The sequence below is a fragment of the Macrotis lagotis genome, chromosome 3 (assembly GCF_037893015.1).
Source record: "Macrotis lagotis isolate mMagLag1 chromosome 3, bilby.v1.9.chrom.fasta, whole genome shotgun sequence".
NCBI classification, from domain to species: domain Eukaryota; kingdom Metazoa; phylum Chordata; class Mammalia; order Peramelemorphia; family Peramelidae; genus Macrotis; species Macrotis lagotis.
The window spans coordinates 31,318,164-31,336,443 of NC_133660.1; the positions used below are offsets into that span (position 1 = coordinate 31,318,164).

An 18,280-nucleotide genomic window follows, 5' to 3' on the forward strand; every position below is an offset into this window, starting at 1 on the left:
GTGACTAATATTTTTCCTGCAAATTGTGACCCATATGAATTGCATGCCTTCTCAATAAGGAAGGAGGAAAAGAATGTGAAACTCAAGAATTTTTCAAAAAAAAGGTTTTTTACATATAATTGGAAAAAAGTATTTGAAAAAAGTTATGCATTAAATTTGTAAATTAAAAAAAAGCAAGAGATTCACAGGTTCACTGTACAAATTCTTTTGTCCCGTTCACAATGTAGATGAATATATTCATTTTATTCAGGATTTGTTAAAACTCGGATAAAAATAAAGTAGCAAAATCTAGGCAAAACAGTAAAAAAATTCAGAGCTAGGGAGAGGAGTCAAGTGTAACATGGCAACAATGGTTAGAGCTGAGAAGGCACTACAGAAGCTGCTGAGTTTAGGGGCAAGGTACAGAAGGTAAGCTCGAGTTTTCTTCAACAACCCTGCAGTTCCCTCTGTTCAGAGGGAATCTGCTCCCAGGGGCAAGGACTGTTGGGACCAGCTGTTGTCTCTCCAGGGCTGGGTCTGGCCCACCAGTGTTCAGCCCTTCAAAAATGCCTCTTGCCTGGACTTGGAGTACTGGATAATCTTGAAGTTAAAAAAAAACTCAATCCAAAATCCTGGGTTCAGGTCCACCATTCATATCAATACAGAACCTCTTAAGTAGCAGAGCAGATTGACCAGGCCAGGAGAAGGCCCCTATGCCAATGAAAGCTCCAATCCAGTCTGGAGGCAGGCTGGACATGGGAGTGGGTGTGAGAGCCTAGAACAATTTGCTTCAATTGAGGATGATTTTGAGAGTCTGGTCAGGTTGCCTGGGCCATCTCCTAGGGCCACAAGTTGAAAAGGAAGTGCTAGTCTGCATCGGCCCAGGAGCTTTCCTTCATCAGTGAAGTCACAGGTTTAATTCCTAACCCAATCATTCTAAAAACGCCAGGACCTCTCATCCTCTTAGAAAACAACTTTCCATGGCTGCAGAGGCCTGCATCTCCAACTCTGGACTCCGCCCCTGGGCCCTAGGCTCTGAGTGGGGTTGCCACAATCGTGTCATCTCCCCCCCCCCCCATCTTATCCTTTTCCAGCCTCCCTTCATTGGTGTTTTTTCTATGTAAATTCCTGGAAGGCGAGCCCAGCTTCCCTTTCATCTGCAGCCTCAAATCTCAGATTTTCAAATGTCAGAACAGGGGGCAGCTAGGTGGTGGCAGTGGATAGAGCACCGGCCCTGGGAGTCAGGAGGACCTGAGTTCAAATCCGGCCTCAGGCACTTAATAATTACCTAGCTGTGTGGCCTTGGGCAAGCCACTTGAACCCCACGGCCTTGAAAAAAGTAAGTCAGAACAGAGGATGTGCATAATAAAATACTTTATCTATGTACTACCCTTTATGAAACCAATTCCATGGACTTCTTTTTAGCATGAGATCAAGAGTCAAATGTAGAAAAACTTTCTCACTTACTTTTGAGTTTTTCCCCTTGTTAAAAGCACAAATTGAGACTTGGTAGGCAGAATGTCCCATATCGATAAATACTACATTTCTTGGTTTCTCTCCTCTAGAAGTGGAAGATCTTGCTTATAGATTCCATATGCTAGTGCAACTGTTTAAAAACAAACAAAACAAAAAAGTCTAGGATTTCAGCCATTTTGGAGATCAAATACCACTAAATTATTTGAATAGTTTTAAAAATTCATGTAATCATTATTTCTGAAGGGAGTGAATTTATCTCTGGTAATTTGCCAACTCATACTTCACTCCATTCTATACCTTGACCAACAACATTGTAGCATACCTTAACATTTAAAAAAAATTCAACCATCTAGACATCCAAAGACATTTTGCTTGAACTAGGACTTTACTACTCCAAACTAAAATTCTAATAAAATCAACACATTCGTGAAGTTAATTAGCATTCACTAGAAAAAAAAAATCAACTGCCCATTTTTTTTGCTAATGACTTTCCTTCCCATCAGTGAGCACTTACCTGCTGTGGTTTCATTCATCAGCCTTAAACAATTTAAGCCAGCTACTTGGGCAGCTGCCATCACTGACCTTCTCTCCGCATCAGTGAAGAAACTAGGAATCTATAACATTTTAGAAATAGATGAGTAAAGACAATAGTTCTCTGTCACAGTTTCCCTTTAAGGTTTCAATTATGTAAAAGACAAAATGATGGACATAATCTGACATACATATTAAGTTCAACATCAAGAATTCACTTAGGCTCATTAAATGAGAAAAAAAATGCCTAAATCTCATTAAAAATCATGAATAGCCCTATAGTGACTGGGACAGAACTTAAAAAGAAATCAAAAACAGAACATGAAAGTGACTTAAATTTCCGAGCAACATCATATACCAAACAAGATCCAAAGGAAGAGAAATAGCTTATTCCTTATCTCATTCCAATAACTAATGATGATGATGGTAATGATGATGATGCAAATAACAATAACAGTTAAAATATATTAAGCCAGGTCCTGTGATAAGTTCCTTACAATTCTCTCACTTGAGCCTCACAACATTTTACAGATGATGAAATGGAGGCAAACAGGATTAAGCAACTCATTCAAGGTCACACAGTTAGCAACTATCAGAGGTCAAATCTGAAATCAGGTCATCCCAACCTCAGGCCTGGCATTCTATCCATTGTACCACCTGGATGTTAATATTCCAAGAAGTGCACAATAATAACATTGTTATGATGATTAAAGTAAAAGTCTTTGTTACTTTACTCAACATGACTCCAGACAACTGAAAAGGACCAGTGATAAAGAATACTATGCTCCTCCAGAGAAAGAACTGATGAAATAGGAAGTGAGGACTGAAGTATATGGTTTTAATTTTCTTTATATTTCTTTGCTTTTTGCTTTTTTTTTTGAAACACAGCTAACAGGGGCGGCTAGGTGGCATAGTGGATAAAGCACCAGCCCTGGAGTCAGGAGTACCCGGGTTCAAATCTGGTCTCAGACACTTACTAATTACCTAGCTGTGCAAGCCACTTAACCCCCATTTGCCTTGCCAAAAAAAAAAAGAAACATAGCCAATAACAAACTATGGTTTCCATAAAAGAAAGAAAGAAATGTGGAGTTTATAATTTTATTTGTTTCTTTTTATTGTTGGTTACTAATTTAGAATAAAGTATTTTAAAATTTAAATAACTAAAGCCTACCCTAACCCTGAAAATTATAACTTTTTGATCCATCCATTTATCAATGAACTTAGTCAACAGTATTTATTCAATTTATTTGTAACAGTCTTAACATACTTAATTAAGTCACCTAACTTGAGAAGGATTCCAATAATAAGAGCAAAATAGGGCCCACCTTGCTAAGATTTTCATTTAGGAAAGCTCTGACTTAAAGGTCCTAAAACTAAGCTTCTTTGAAAAGAAGCTAGCTCACTCAGATTGGCCAATATGACCAGGAAGGATAATGATCATTATTGGAAGGGTTGTGGGAAATCTATTTACACTGTTGGTGGAGCTGTGAACTCATCCAATCCTTCTGGAGAGCTATTTGGAACTATGCCCAAAGGACAACAAAAAATGCACATACCTTTTAACCCAGCAATACCACTACTGGGTCTATACTCTGAAGAGATGATGAAAAAGGGTAAAAGCATCACTTGTACAAAAATATTTATAGCAGCCCTGTTTGTGGTGGCAAAGAATTGGAAATCAAGTAAATGTCCTTCAATTGGGGAATGGCTTAGCAAACTGTGGTATATGTATGTCATGGAACACTGCTGTTCTATTAGAAACCAGGAGGGATGGGATTTCAGGGAAGCCTGGAGGGATTTGCATGAACTGATGCTGAGTGAGATGAGTAGAACCAGAAAAACACTGTACACCCTAACAGCAACATGGGAGCGATGATCAACCTTGAAGGACTCGCTCATCCCATCAGTGAAACAATCAGGAACAATTTTGGGCTGTCTGCAAAGGAGAGTGCCATCTGTATCCAGAGAAAGAGCTCTGGAGTTTGAACAAAGTTCAAGGACTATTCCCTTAATTTAGAAAAAAACAGGTATCTTATTGTCTGATCTTGTCACCTCTTAGACTTCTCTTCTTTAAGGCTATGATTTCTCTCTCATCACACCCAATTTGGATCAAGGTGCAACATGGAAATAAAGTAAAGACTGACAGAGGGTGGCTAGGTGGCTCAGTGTATAGAGCACCAGCCCTGGAGTGAGGAGTACCTGAGTTCAAATCTGGCCTCAGATCAAGGTACAACATGGAAATAAAAGTAAAGACTGACAGAGGGTGGCTAGGTAGCGCAGTGTATAGAGCACCGGCCCTGGAGTGAGGAGTACCTGAGTTCAAATCTGGCCTCAGACACTTAATAATTACCTAGCCGTGTGGGCCTTGGGCAAGCCACTTAACCCCCATTGCCTTGCAAAAACTTAAAAAAAAAAAAAAAAAAGACTGACAGTGCTTTCTGTGGGGGGGGGTGGGGCAGGGAAGCAAGATGGGGGGGATTGTAAAACTCAAATAATCTTTAATAAAAATTAATTAAAAAAAAGAAGCTAGCTACTTTATGAGAAAATGAAATTGCCCCTGGCCTGATTTTTCTATTGACCCCCTTTTCTGACTAATGAACAGAACAGGCAGAGGTACCAGGGCTGACCATATGATCCTATTCTCAAGAACAGTGGGGTTTGGCAGCAATATCTTCAAGAGTCAAGGGCCTCATCACCCAAACACAAGGAGAAATAAGCTCCTCTCCTGCTATGGGACCATCTCAGTTTAGTTGTGACAGACTTTTATTAAGCCCCCCAGGCTCCAGCACAGGGCTGGAGTTGGGGAAGAGAAGGGCATATACAAGAGGAGCTATTCACTATGCTTCTCTGCTTTCAGGACTTACATCCTTGCCAGCATGTCCTCAAGAAAAGGAAATGGGAAAGAAGGCTCACTTACTCTTTCCAACGTTTTTCCCTGCTACAATCAAGCCCTTGCCACCCATCTTATGTCATCCCAAAACCTAGGGTACTGCTGCAAGATTGGCACTGGCTCCCAGCCAAGTAAGAAAAATGGGAAACATGGGATGGCAGCACTGCAGTCTTAATTATCTAATCCCCCCTTCCCCCCCAAAAAATTTTCAGTGCCTTCCCTAAGCTAGAATTTGTGCCCAAGTCCCTTAACTACCTCCAGCCTCTTTTCAGGGCATACATCATATTCTCATATAGTAATATTCTCCAATGACTCCGCTCCTCTCAGGAAGGAAGTCAGCCCTCTTTTCTCTAACAGAAAAGAACAATTTTATGCTACTGTGGTAGCATTCAATAACAAATCACTGCTTTACACCCAGAATTATTGTTTCAATGTGTTATGTATGAATATCCCAGTTTCTCTTGCACACTTAAAAAAAAGGGGGGGGAGGGAGATAGAGAGACCGACCTTTTTTTTTTTATTTTTTTTATTTTTCAAGGCAATGGGGCTAAGTGGCTTGCCCAAGGCCACTCGGCTAGGTAACTAGTGTCTGAGGTTGGATTTAAACCCAGGTACTCCTGACTCCAAGGCTGGTGCTCTATTCACTGCGCCACCTAGCCACCCCCAACCGACTTACTTTTGCTGATAACTTTTGGGGGGAGGTTGAACTAGGTCCAAACCTAGCAGCTGCAGAGATTTCAGAGAAGGAAGCTGGTAATAGTCGATGTGTTTTGGGGGATTCAGCCACTAAGTCTCTAAGATCTACCAGCTAATCCTGAGTGACATGGTGAAAACTTTCAAGCTATACAAAAATGAATTTTTTCCCTTCCTTTTTTTTTTTAAGGTTTTTGCAAGGCAAACGGGGTTAAGTGGCTTGCCCAAGGCCACAGAGCTAGGTAATTATTAAGTGTCTGAGACCAGATTTGAACCCAGGTACTCCTGACTCCAGGGCCAGTGCTTTATCCACTACACACCTAGCTGTCCCTCCCTTCCTTTTCTTAACACTAGAAGGACCAAGAAACATAACCCAATGGAAAAATTTTTATTATCACTTTACTTTGAGATAAAAAATTTCATCCTATCTTTATTTTCTTTGTTTTATGGATAAAGAACAAAATGTTCTATACATCAATGGACATATCTTGGTCCTTCAAAATATTCTTCTTATGGTCCTCAGTCCTTCTCATGTTGAAAAAGGAAGTTAACTGGATTTAGCAGGCATTTACTGAAAGAAGAAGACACGAAAAAAAAAAACCTTGATACTTGTAGTGTCTAACCTACAAGACCACTGATGCAATAGAAAACATGAAATGAAACTAGCACTTTAAACAAGCTATCTTATTGGACCTGCACAACAACCTAGCAGGGAAGAATCTCTTATTATAATAAATCATAGTCCAAACTCACAGAAATCACACAATCTGTCACAGGCTTCTTCAAAGCATTTTCTGAAGTCTCCTTAAGCTTGGCCAATAACATGCCAGTGACCTGCTCGATCGCAAAAGGCCTGTCTTCGTCTAGGTAGCGTACCTGAAACCAAAGGAAAAACATCAGTGAGTAAAACAAAGAAATAAAAGTCAAATCCAGAAAATTTAAAAATGAATCAACAAACTACAAAGAACTTGAAATACAAATAGAATCTTTAAGAAGCTTTTAAAAAAGCTTTATCATTCACTCCTTAGTTTTCCCTCCACTTTCAAAGATATTTGTTGCTCTAATTTTTAAAAAATAAATACAAGAAAAATATTAAATATAAACTGTGCTAGGTTATAGTCAGTTAGAATTTACCTGAAAAACTTCATTACGAATTTTATAAGTTCAAAAGCTTTACAAAAGAGATTAAAACAACATGTATTTCAATAATAAAAAATAAAAGCAATACCCAGGAAGCTGAATCTTGATATGTTAGAGGGAAACAAGGTATTTTAGTTTCAAGGCTACATTAATGGTAACATAAATGACAGGCACAATAGCTTTAAAAAGAATGTTCCTTTTTGCAAAGTAAACATTGATACTTGTTTTTAAAAATCTTAATTCAAAACAGCTTAAATTCTTTTAAAAAATGCTTTCCTTTAATACCTCGCCACATATCTCCAGATGTTTTTTGCAATAATTACCAAAAAAGTGTTGGAAGAAATCCTCACACCAGTCTGGGTCCTTTCTGGAATTAATTAACAGCTCTAATTCTCCCTATCCCCTTGCAATTTCTCCAAAATGAGCTTTATTATTAAATGAAGCTAAATAATAACCAGTCAGAAGTATTTCTGCCTTCTAAAAACCTTATTCAATGAAAGGAATGGAAAAACCAGATAAAACTATTTTAGCTGCCAAGAAAATGTGCCTAAGCAGAATGATTCCTCATCTCTGGATTTTGTAATGACGTGTGGTGCCGAGTTATTGCACTGGATAAGTAAGTACCTTAACTCCTGTACTTCCATTTGGCATTTTCTGAAGCTCATAGGGAAGCTTGACTCTTTCAGTTTGCACAATGGGATCATCAAAAGACCGTCCATGAAGTTTTTTGAAGCCATGTAATGTATTTCTTACATTTGTAACAATCTGTTAAAAAAAATGCTTTTATTAATCAAAGTATGCTGCCAGAGCCTTGCCCTTTACCAATAAAACTCCAAAATGTTAAGATAAAACAAATTTCTAAACTTAATATGTGCATTATAAATAACAATAAATTTTAATATTGATTCTCAAAAATCTATGAATTCTACATCCATGGCACACTGTTATCACTCCACATCTCCTTAAAGTTTTTGCTCTTGCTTTGACAATATAGAAAAAGTTCAAAACAGGTTTTTCAAAAGGAAGTTTGACCAATGTAAGGTTTCTTTTCCTAAGGTAATCCTCTCTAATGTCACTCACTCTTGCCAGTTTTTTTCCCTCACTTTTCCTCTCCATTTGGGGGAGAGAGGTTGTAGCACTGGGTCTGAGGAGGCTCAGAGCCTTTTGTTGGCAGTGACTTAGCAGCTCCAGGACTAGTGGCAGTGATTTTTTTTTTTTGGTTTTGGCAAGGCAAATGGGGGTTAAGTGGCTTGCCCAAGGCCGCATTTGAACTCAGGTCCTCCTGACTCCAGGGCCAGTGCTCCACCCACTGCACCACCTGGCTGACCCAATTTCACTGACTCAAGTTACAGACCTTCGATCCAGTCCTTAACCAAAGCACAAATTGTTTCTGGGTGGCATTCCCACCAGCACTCCCCTTCAATTTCTGCTCCATTTGACCTTTCCTCAAAGGAAAAGTCAATGTAAGCTTAAGCTTCTCCAATTCAGCCCAGTGCTCCCAACTTCTAAGGCCTACTAAGGCCTAAATCTAGGATCCCAGAAGACTTTCTGGAGAGTATCTTTCTTTTAACTAGGGGGATATACACTACTTTAAAATTTAGTAAATAGCAAATCAAAACACAAGTTGCCATCATTTTCGAGCAAAGAGAACAGTCATGACTTTCAAATCTAAAAAGATTTGAGGGGTATTCATTTTGGTTTCCAAGGACTCTCATCACTATAAGGCTAGAAGAATGCTAGCTTGCCTAGGATGTCAAGTCAGGAAAGGCAATGTGACTGCTTCCCTCAGAGAGACTAAGAATGAATTCTGGGATGTCCTTCAGCCAAACTATCATGACTGTATGCATCAGGGTTAGGTAAGCTCAAAGTCTAATTCTGGAATGGGACTGTTTAATATTAATCCAAAATGTAAATTTGGGGAAAAAAAATGTTAGATATTTATTGAAAACTATCATCAAAAAATAACAAGTTTAGAGATACAAAGGATAGAGAAAAAGAGAAAAAATATCCCCAGATTAATTTATGTAAAACAACTTAAATAGAAAACCACAAGTAAACAGAAGTGGGGGCTTTCAGACAATAGTCAATTAAGTCTATATATTGATGTAAGAATGGGGAAAAAAAAGAAATTCTCAGGAAAATCAATGCTATTTTACCCTTTCTTTTTAATAAAAGAGAGGAAAACACTCAAGTACACATTAAAATTCAATTAAAACTAAGACTAAAATGAAATTTAGTTATGATATAAAATATATGCTTTTTTTTACTAGTACATAGACATCCCAACCCAAAAGCAATTAAAAATATAATCTATATAAATTAGTGGCAGCTTCAATTAGCTCCACCCCTTGTGAGATTTCTCTAATCTTCTACTTCTTGCTAATCCTTCCCCCTCCCCATACATGGAGCTTCTTGACTGTAAATTCAGGTCTAAATATCACAGCATAGAAAATATAGATCTTAGCATCTAGTAACAAAGTTTTATCATACGTTAGCAATATCAGCCCCCTAAATGCACAATGTTTTGGGAATATAGTTTTGAATTATTCTGACCAATATATTTAAATATACTATATAGAGCAAAGTGGAAAATATCTAGGTTAACATAATTTCAGAATATGCTTATGCTTTATTCAAGTTTGATTTTGAAGGTAGTAATATGCAATATTCAATAATTATTAAAACATTATAGTCAAAAACCAATGTAACAAAGTTTTTAATTATAGGTTTTACAGACACCTTTTTTTCTCCCTTTTCTCCTCTTATGATTAATAAGAATCCCCCTACTTAACCCTAAATAAGATTTTCCCACAATTCATGAACCCCCATACTTAATTCAAAAGGATATGTTTTTAAGCACCCATCAAAATTAAATTACCTGGCTTTTGGCTGCATTCCCAATGGTTCGAGTTTTGGAGCCTAAAGATATACAAGCCCTAGAAATAAAGTAACAGACAAATTTTACTACAAGTAAACGATGACTCTGGAGGAAAAGAGGTATAACAGGTTAAAGAAAAACAAATAAATCTTCCTCTAGTTTTTTTATAATCTACTATTACACACCTGACTATAAAAAACAATTCTTCAAGGACTGATATATATGATCATGTAATTAAACTAATGAACTATCTAAACATTTAAAAATGGCAAATTAGTTCTTAAATTCTAACAAACTTCTTTCCTAAACAACGGACCCCCAAATAAACATGGCTAAAGTCAATTTATATAAGAATACGAATCTAAAAGGAACCAAGGGGGGAAAAAAAGATCAAATCAATTCCGTAATTTTCTCCTGAATCTATACTGCATAACATTTGTAGTACAAATCTTTATTATAAAGTTCATGGCTACTGCAGAATTCTGGCTCTGAAATGCAGATCCAGTGAATTACATTTTTACAAAAACTTTCATATGATCAAAAAATAGTTTATAGTATCAGAATTCTGAAGATTCAACAATTACACACATTTATCACCTACAATCTAATCTCCCCAAAGCACTCCAGTGCCTCTTAAATGGGACACAAGGCTGCACTAGATTGAAGCCCCTGCCTTCAAGGAGCCTTGATCAATCTCATAGGGGAAGAGACAAGGACAGACATGAGGTGGCCTGCTTCTAAGAGGCACAAATCTCTGAAGGGCCCAGAGGAAGATAGACTTAAAAGTGGACAATGATCAGCTGGGCTGAGGACGAAAAGGTCACAGAAGCAAAGGGACTTATTTTTTCTTTTAACATTTCAAAATATTAATAACAGAAATATAAGGAATAAATTCCCATAAAACCTTACCATCTACCACCCCAACAAATGAGAGTAGCAGCGACCAATCAGAGAACACTTGCCAATTCTTATCTCCAGTGAGCCTCACAACCACCAGGAAAGGTCCATTATTATCTCCAGTATACAGATGAGGCAAATAGAGTTTATGTAATTTGCTCAAGGTCACACAGCCAGTAACAATGTAGAATAGTGATTTAACAGACCAAGAAAACAAAAACAACCCCCTCCCTCAAGTCATCAGTATAAACATACTGGGTTTCTGTGGCTTCAAGGCTATCTATATCTCTACTACATTTCACTCTGCTTTAGTGTGTGTGTGCGTGCCACACTTCAAAGTGTGACCCTGGGCAAGTCTCTTCACCGTGCCTGCCTCAGTTTCTTCATGTAAAATGAACAGAAGGAAATGGCATAAACCACTCCAGTATCTTTGCCAAGAAAAGCCCAAATGGGATCATGAATAGTCAGATATGATTGAAAAATGACTGAACAAATCCCAACACTATGTCAGCTTGTTTGATCAGTATCTAATCTGTGGATCTGGAGATTACAGTTTTCTGATATTACAAACAAGGAAATCATGACTATTTGACATTTTAGATGCTCTAAGTGCTGGGAATAGAGAGGGAGGGTAAAGCCAGTCCCTTCTCTGGGTCAGTCCACATTGGGAAATAATTAAGGAATGGGGGGGGGGGGACTATGGACAAAGGTATGGAAGCGGGAGTGTTTGAGGACTCCATGGGGAATACAGGTAGTTACCGTGACAACAATGGGCATGGGCTGGCAAGGCAGGTTAAGGTTAGACTTGATGCTGGCTGCCCTGAGGACAGACTAAAAACTTTGACCTGACACAGTAAGTAATTGGAGATTTCTGATCAGGACCGTGCTCTAAGTTTAAGTAAATTATTTTAGGAAATTATTCTGCAACCCCCCCCCTCCCCAAACAGCAGTATCAAAGCAGTCAAAGTTCATTCAATTCAAACCAGGGAATACTGAGGTATAAAAACATAAAGGGGGTAAGCAGAGGATGAGACACAAGGTACAGCCTAAAACTGGACACAGCAGAAACAGAGGAAATCTAATCTCATTCCTACTGTTCTCATTCTGCCCTTTCTTCCTTTTTTTTGGCAAGGCAATGGGACTTAAGTGACCTGCCCAAGGTTACTCGGTAAGTATCAAGTGTCTGAGATCGAATTTTGAACCCAGGGCCTGCTGGTATTCTATCTACTGCAACACCCAGCTGTCCCCCTTTGCCACTTCTTCTAATGAATATCATGATATGTATGTATAACTTCCAGAGATCTTAGAAATCAAGAATCATTTAAATTCCTCTTGCCCTCAAGTCTTCTTTCCAGTGTTTTCTTTTCATGACAGAGAGGATGACTATTTCTAAAATTCTCCCTTCACATCAATTTTCTTTTTAAAAGAGATATTTGAATTTTTTTTATCAGACCTTAAGGGTTAAAAATATTTATGCACTTAATGAGATAGATTCTCTTGCAAAAACCTTTATTTGTTAAAGATTTAAAAAACTGCAAAATAGATATCCATTAGCTGCTTGAATGATTTCAAAGACACTTGTTTTCATATTATCTTTATCACTATTCCCACTTAGAGCGCCTCATCGGACAGAAAAGAATCCTTACTTAATCCATCACTTAAGTATTTAACTTTCTGATACTGGGCCTTCCTACATTTAGCTAAGTTAAGTCTTTCTGCCCTGTTGATATGCCACTGTCTCCAGCTTGGCTGCTCTGCTGGCCTCAAGATCACAAAAACCTATAAACATATACAGTATTATATGCTATGGTCCATAAATGATACATACAATATATACTTTGTCCAATTGACTCCTCATGTTCCTGTTATTTTTTAACTACAAACCTCCTTTAGTGAAATGCTTTATACCTAAAGGGAAAAAAGAAAGCATATAACACTACTAAAAGCTAATACCCTAAAGCCCAACCTAGCCATAACATTCTCAAAAAAAATCATTTTAATACTTGGAAAAAAAAAATAAGGCAGCATTCTCCAAATAGAGGAGAATCAGTTCTAGAGTTTAATAATATTTATTCTCAGTTTGGGAAATAAACCCCTATTTATCTGATCAGATTACTTTTTTAAAGGCCATAATTTTTTTAAAAAAATTTTATTTAAGGCAAGGGGATCAAGTGACTTTGCCCAAGGTCACATAGCTAAGGCAACTTTTAAGTGTCTGAGGCCGAATTTGAACTCAAGTCCTCTTGACTCCAGGGCCAATGCACCTATCTGCCTCTAAAGACCATAATTAATTAGGTGAGTGCCTATATATGATTAGATGGATATTCCCAAATAAGAACGCCCAGTACCCACTAGCTCTCTTCTGGGTTGGTCCCTTTCAACAAAGGTTCAGCAGAAGACCCTGCCAAGCTTCCAAAAGACCTTGGAAGCCAAAACCATTGCAGCCTCCTCTGACATTAGTCAAGGTGGCAAACACATTGACATCTATCTCCCTGGCTCTAGATCTGGACGTTATTAGTTTGCTGTCAAAGTAAAAAAATAAGTAATTTCCTTGATCTTACAAATGATTTAAGTCTTTAGCTCTCTATTGTTAAGATAGATCCAAGGAAAAGGAATCACATGTATGTCTGGTTGTAACGCTCAGTATGTTATTTTATATATTAAAAGACATTCTGAAGAGGAATCCATGGACGCCTAAAGAGGTCCCTGACTTAAAAACCATTAGAAACCTCTGCTTTATATAGACTCTCAAAACGAGAAAGCTTAAGACACAAAACACAAGTGAATCTTGCTCAGCAAAGTAACTTATTGGAGATACACTTATCAATCTCACTTAAACTTCTAAAATTTCAACTGCTTGAAGGATATATTAGCAAAACACAATGTCTAGTTTTTTTTTTAGGTTTTTACAAGGCACATGGGGTTAAGTGGCTTGCCCAAGGCCACACAGATAGGTAATTATTAAGTGTCTGAGACTGGAGGTACTCCTGACTCCAGGGCCGGTGCTTTATCCACTGGGCCACCTAGCCGCCCCCACAATGTCTAGTTTTTCTAAATGCCATAATTATCCATTGAAATGTTAAAAATAGTGCAAAAAAAAAAATGTTAAAAATAAAAGTTTACTGCTGGCATTTGCAAGAAAATTAAAAAAATTCTTATGCCTTGCAACACTATCAAAACAGAAATTTAACATTTTAAAAACATGAACCAATCATTCTAAAATTTACACAGAAGTATAAAATTCCTAATGGGGAAAAATTTTAAGTGTAGCATAAGACTTTTGGTCTGATGGGAACCCCTGGGGATCACCTAGACCATGGGCAGGAATGTCGGCCCACAAAATTATTTGGTTTGGCACTGCCACAGCAACCACAACTAGACTCAAAATTTAATAAATCTAAGAGCTTTTTAGGGGTGACTTAATTAAATGGTTGACCAAATATGGCAGGTGAATAATGTTTTAAATATCCAAATGGCCCTTGGCAGGAAAAAAGATTCCCCACCCTGATCTAGACTGACTTTTTCACTGAGTCCCAGAAAAGTTTTGAACTTCCAAGGTCCTGCAGCTTGAAAGTAACAAAACCAGAACAAAAGCACAGGTTCTGATTCCAAATCCAGGTAATTTACAGGAGAGGAAAAATGAAACTTTAATAAATTATCAGATGAAAAAGGGTAAGAACATCAACTGTACAAAAATATTCATAGCAGCCCCCTTTGTGGTGGCAAAGAATTGGAAAGCAAGTAAATGTCCTTCAATTGGGGAATGGCTTAGCAAACTGTGGTATATGTATGTCATGGAACACTATTGTTCTATTAGAAACCAGGAGAGATGGGAATTCAGGGAAGCCTGGAGGGATTTGCATGAACTGATGCTGAGTGAGATGAGCAGAACCAGAAAAACACTGTACACCCTAACAGCAGCATGGGGGTGATGATCAACCTTGATGGACTCGATCATTCCATCAGTGCAACAATCAGGGACAATTTGGGGCTGTCTACAATGGAGAATACCTTCTGTATCCAGAAAAAGAACTGAGGAGTTTGAACAAAGACCAAGGATAATTACCTTTAATTTAGGAAAAAAACTGGTATCTTATGGTCTGATCTTTCTATCTCTTATGTTTTATGTTTCTTCCTTAAAGATGTGATTTCTCTCTGGTCACACTCAATTTGGATCAATGTATACCATGGAAACAATGTAAAGACTGGCAAATTACCTTCTATGGGGGGTGGGGGGAGGGAAGTAAGATTATCAAAATAAATAAAATCTTTAAAATGAAAAAAAAATAAGTTATCAGAGTATTCGTTCTATGAGAACCAACTCATTTGAAAAAGTTTTATTCTGGGGGTGGCTAGGTGGGGTAGTGGATAAAGCACCAGCCTTGGAGTCAGGAGTACCTGGGTTCAAATTTGGTCTCAGATGCTTCTTAATTACCTAGCTGTGTGGCCTTGGGCAAGTCACTTAACCCCATTTGTCTTGCAAAAACCTAAAAAAAAGTTTTATTCTAAACTTAAATACGCCCTGCCCACCCCCCCAACCCACTTCAACACATATAAAGGAAAACAAGAGGAGGACTTGATGTAACCATCAACCTCCATTTCATACTGTTGGTCTTATATAGAGTATATTCTACAAGTTAGTTTAAAAATTGCCTTGTAATATTATCCACGCTACCCTTATTACTCTTTCTCGACCTACCTCCCCCCTCCCCCTTTCCTAACCATTAAAAAAAAATAAAATCTACTACCAATACGAAATCATGCAAACTAAATGTCCACATTCACCATGCTATGGAAGAAAAAAGGAAAAAGAAAAAAAGGAAAAATACTTCTCCTGGCATTCAGAATCCATCTCTATTGTCTCTGGAAATAGAGAATTCCTCATGAATTCATGGGAACTGTGGGGGTACTGTGTGTCTCCAAGTGCTAATTATCTTTGTTATTGTGAAAATAAACTGTTCTCCTGATTCTCTCACTTCACTTTGCATCAGGTTTTAAGTCTTCTCAGGTTTCACTGAAACAATTCCTTTGCCTCATTTCCTATAGTACCATAGCATTCCACCAAAATGATCATAATTTAATCCAAATATTATACCTATTTTTGGATGTCCCCTCAGGTTCTAATTCTTTGCCACCACAAATATATGTGAATTCTTTTCCTTTTACCTCTTTGGGGTGTAAAATGTCTTCTATGGTTTTTTTTTTGCAAGGCAATGGGGTTTAAGTGACTTGCCTAAGGTCTGAGGCTGGATTTGAACTCAGGTCCTCCTGACTCCAAGACTGGTGCTTTCTTCACCGAGCCACCTAGCGGCCCCTTCAATGCATTTTTAAAGTTAAATTTTATTGAAAAACAAAACCCATTATAAATGTATATATTCAAGCAAAACAAATTCCCAATTGTAGGTAGCCTCCCCTGCAAAATCTCCATCTGAAGTGAATCTATAACCTCTCAAACTGAGCAGCAGGCTTCATGGCTATTCCTCTGCAGCTTTGGTTGATCATAACCACCAACAATTTCTGAGGTCTTTCCAAGCTGCTCGTTTAGTCATGTCCAACCCTACATGCCCTCATTTAGGACATTCTTGGCAAAGATACTGGAGTGGTTTGCCAACTTCTTCTCCAGCATAATTTGACAGATGAGTAAAACTGAGATAAATAGGGTTAAGTGACTTGCCATGGAGTTACAGCTACTAAGAGGTACCCAAGGCCAAATTTGAACTCATGAATTGAGTCTTCCTAGTTCTATCCTCTGCAACACCTCCTATCCATACAAAGCTTAACCTCTGTATATTGTAGTTAATATATAACTTGCTCTCCTGGTTCTGCCCATTTCAAGCTTTCCCAGCTTTTTCTAAAACTGTCCACTTTATCACATCTTATAACACAATAGTAATTCCTACTTCGTGCATTTAAAAGATGTTTCAATGGCCTTCTTTTTGGCATATTTCTATGGCTAACACTCCTTCGCCTTGACCTCCCCCCATTAATCAAGACTGGGGGTGGGGGAAGTTATCTTGTACCATACAATCCAATCAAACCAAGTAAATTTACATACAATGGTCCTTAACCAAAAAATACCTGCCTCTTTATTCACCTTGCTTCCAATACCTATCTGGGAAGAGATGGATAACAGACTCTTTTATGTTCTCTGAAGACAAAGTTGGTCAATGCATTGATCAGAGTTCTTCAACCTTTTCAAAATGTTTTTTTTTTCCACAATGCTACCTATCCCTTAATAAACTGGTATCTTGGATAACTCTACCATCTGTTTGTACTTTCCATTATTTTCTGAAATTGTCTCACTGTTTCTTCTATAGTAGGAATATTCCATTATTTATATACCACCATTTGTTCAGTCATTCCCCAACTGTCTCAGAAGTAATCAAAGTCACTCCCTCAAATTTGTTTTTTCCCCTCTCCCTTTACTTTCTTAAGAATTTGGATTAGAAAGTTTGTTTTCCTTATTTTCCTTCTTACTGTCCCTCCTAACCTACAGCTTTCTACCCCCATGTTGGGTTTGATGAATTTCCACAGCAGACACCTTGAGTATGGTTCAACCCTCCTTTGTTTTGGTTCACAAACTGAGATTCATCTCATGTTCATTCAGCGACCCCCCCCCCCATTTGCTCCCCTTCCTAACTATTCTTCTCAAACTCCCATTCATGAGAAAGCAATCCTCTTATACTTGCCTCCTAAGCTCAGAAAAAAAGCAATCCACTCCTCAGGATCTGTTCTTATATATTACTGATATAATTCCCTCAATTTAAATCCCACTGAGGATATTAACACTACACTAGTTTCTTCTCCAATTAGAATAATACCCACTACATCATCAAATAGCTTCTAAAATCTCAAATAACTTAAGTTTCTTTGGAGTCTTGGGTTTGTATTTCAAAACTCCTATTCAGAAATGATCTTTTCATATAAATGTTTGAAAGTTCTTTTTTCCATTATTGGTACATTTTTTTCCCCTCCTGTAAAAGATTAAAGTTTTGCAGGATAAGCTATTAGTGGTTATAAACTTCTCTGAATACCACATTCCAGCATCTCTCAGAGTACAAGTTTCCAGGTCTTGTGTGATTCTATGATCTCATTATCTGAACTTCTCTGTAGATATTCATTTTGATTTTTTTTCTTTGATAGGGGCTTCTCAGTTTTTTTCAAACACACCCGGGATTTCTCTTTTCATGGATTAGACTTTCTAAAATAGTGTCCAGGATTTTTAATTGATCACAGTTATCAGGGTGTCCAATGATGCTTAAATACTCTCTTCTTCATTTACTTGCCAGGTCCGGTTGTTCTTGATATCGGATCTCTTATTAATCCACCAGCCCATTTTGTTTTTTGTTCTAATTTTTTGTTGCAGTCTCATGTTTGGTCTACCCTAGTTTTCAGGTGGTCTATTACTTGGGTAAGGTTTATTTTAATGAGTTCTCTTCTAAGCTACACTTTTTCTTCCAAATTCTTTTCTCCAAAATTTTAATTTCATTTTGATCCTTTTTTTTCTAGTTATTCACACAGTTCTTTTGGAAAATTCATTCTCTCCCCCCCCCCAACTCCACCCCAAACTTTAAGTCTCTGCCCAAATTGTTAGTTAGCTTTTCTCTTTTGGGGATTTATCTGGTGAACCTGGATAATGTTTCCATGAATTTGTCAATCATCTTAAGCTCCTGAATTGGGACTTTGTTCCTTTTGAGACAGGTTCCTTCTTCCATTTTTTTATGTGTAGTATAAGGGTGGGATGAAGTGGGGGGGGGGGGGGTTCAAATCCTCATACCTTCTCTTCTGAGGTTAGA

General features: G+C 37.8%; 1 protein-coding gene across 1 annotated transcript in view; it reads right to left on the minus strand.

The window, feature by feature from the left end:
* Positions 1 to 18,280, minus strand: part of LOC141517401 (heat shock 70 kDa protein 4L-like) — a 60,522-nt gene that overhangs the window by 37,510 nt on the left and 4,732 nt on the right. The window contains 6 exon segments of the mRNA XM_074228373.1: positions 1,457 to 1,536; positions 1,539 to 1,585; positions 1,970 to 2,069; positions 6,323 to 6,445; positions 7,334 to 7,474; positions 9,588 to 9,645. Coding sequence (XP_074084474.1) covers positions 1,457 to 1,536; positions 1,539 to 1,585; positions 1,970 to 2,069; positions 6,323 to 6,445; positions 7,334 to 7,474; positions 9,588 to 9,645 — 549 coding nt within the window.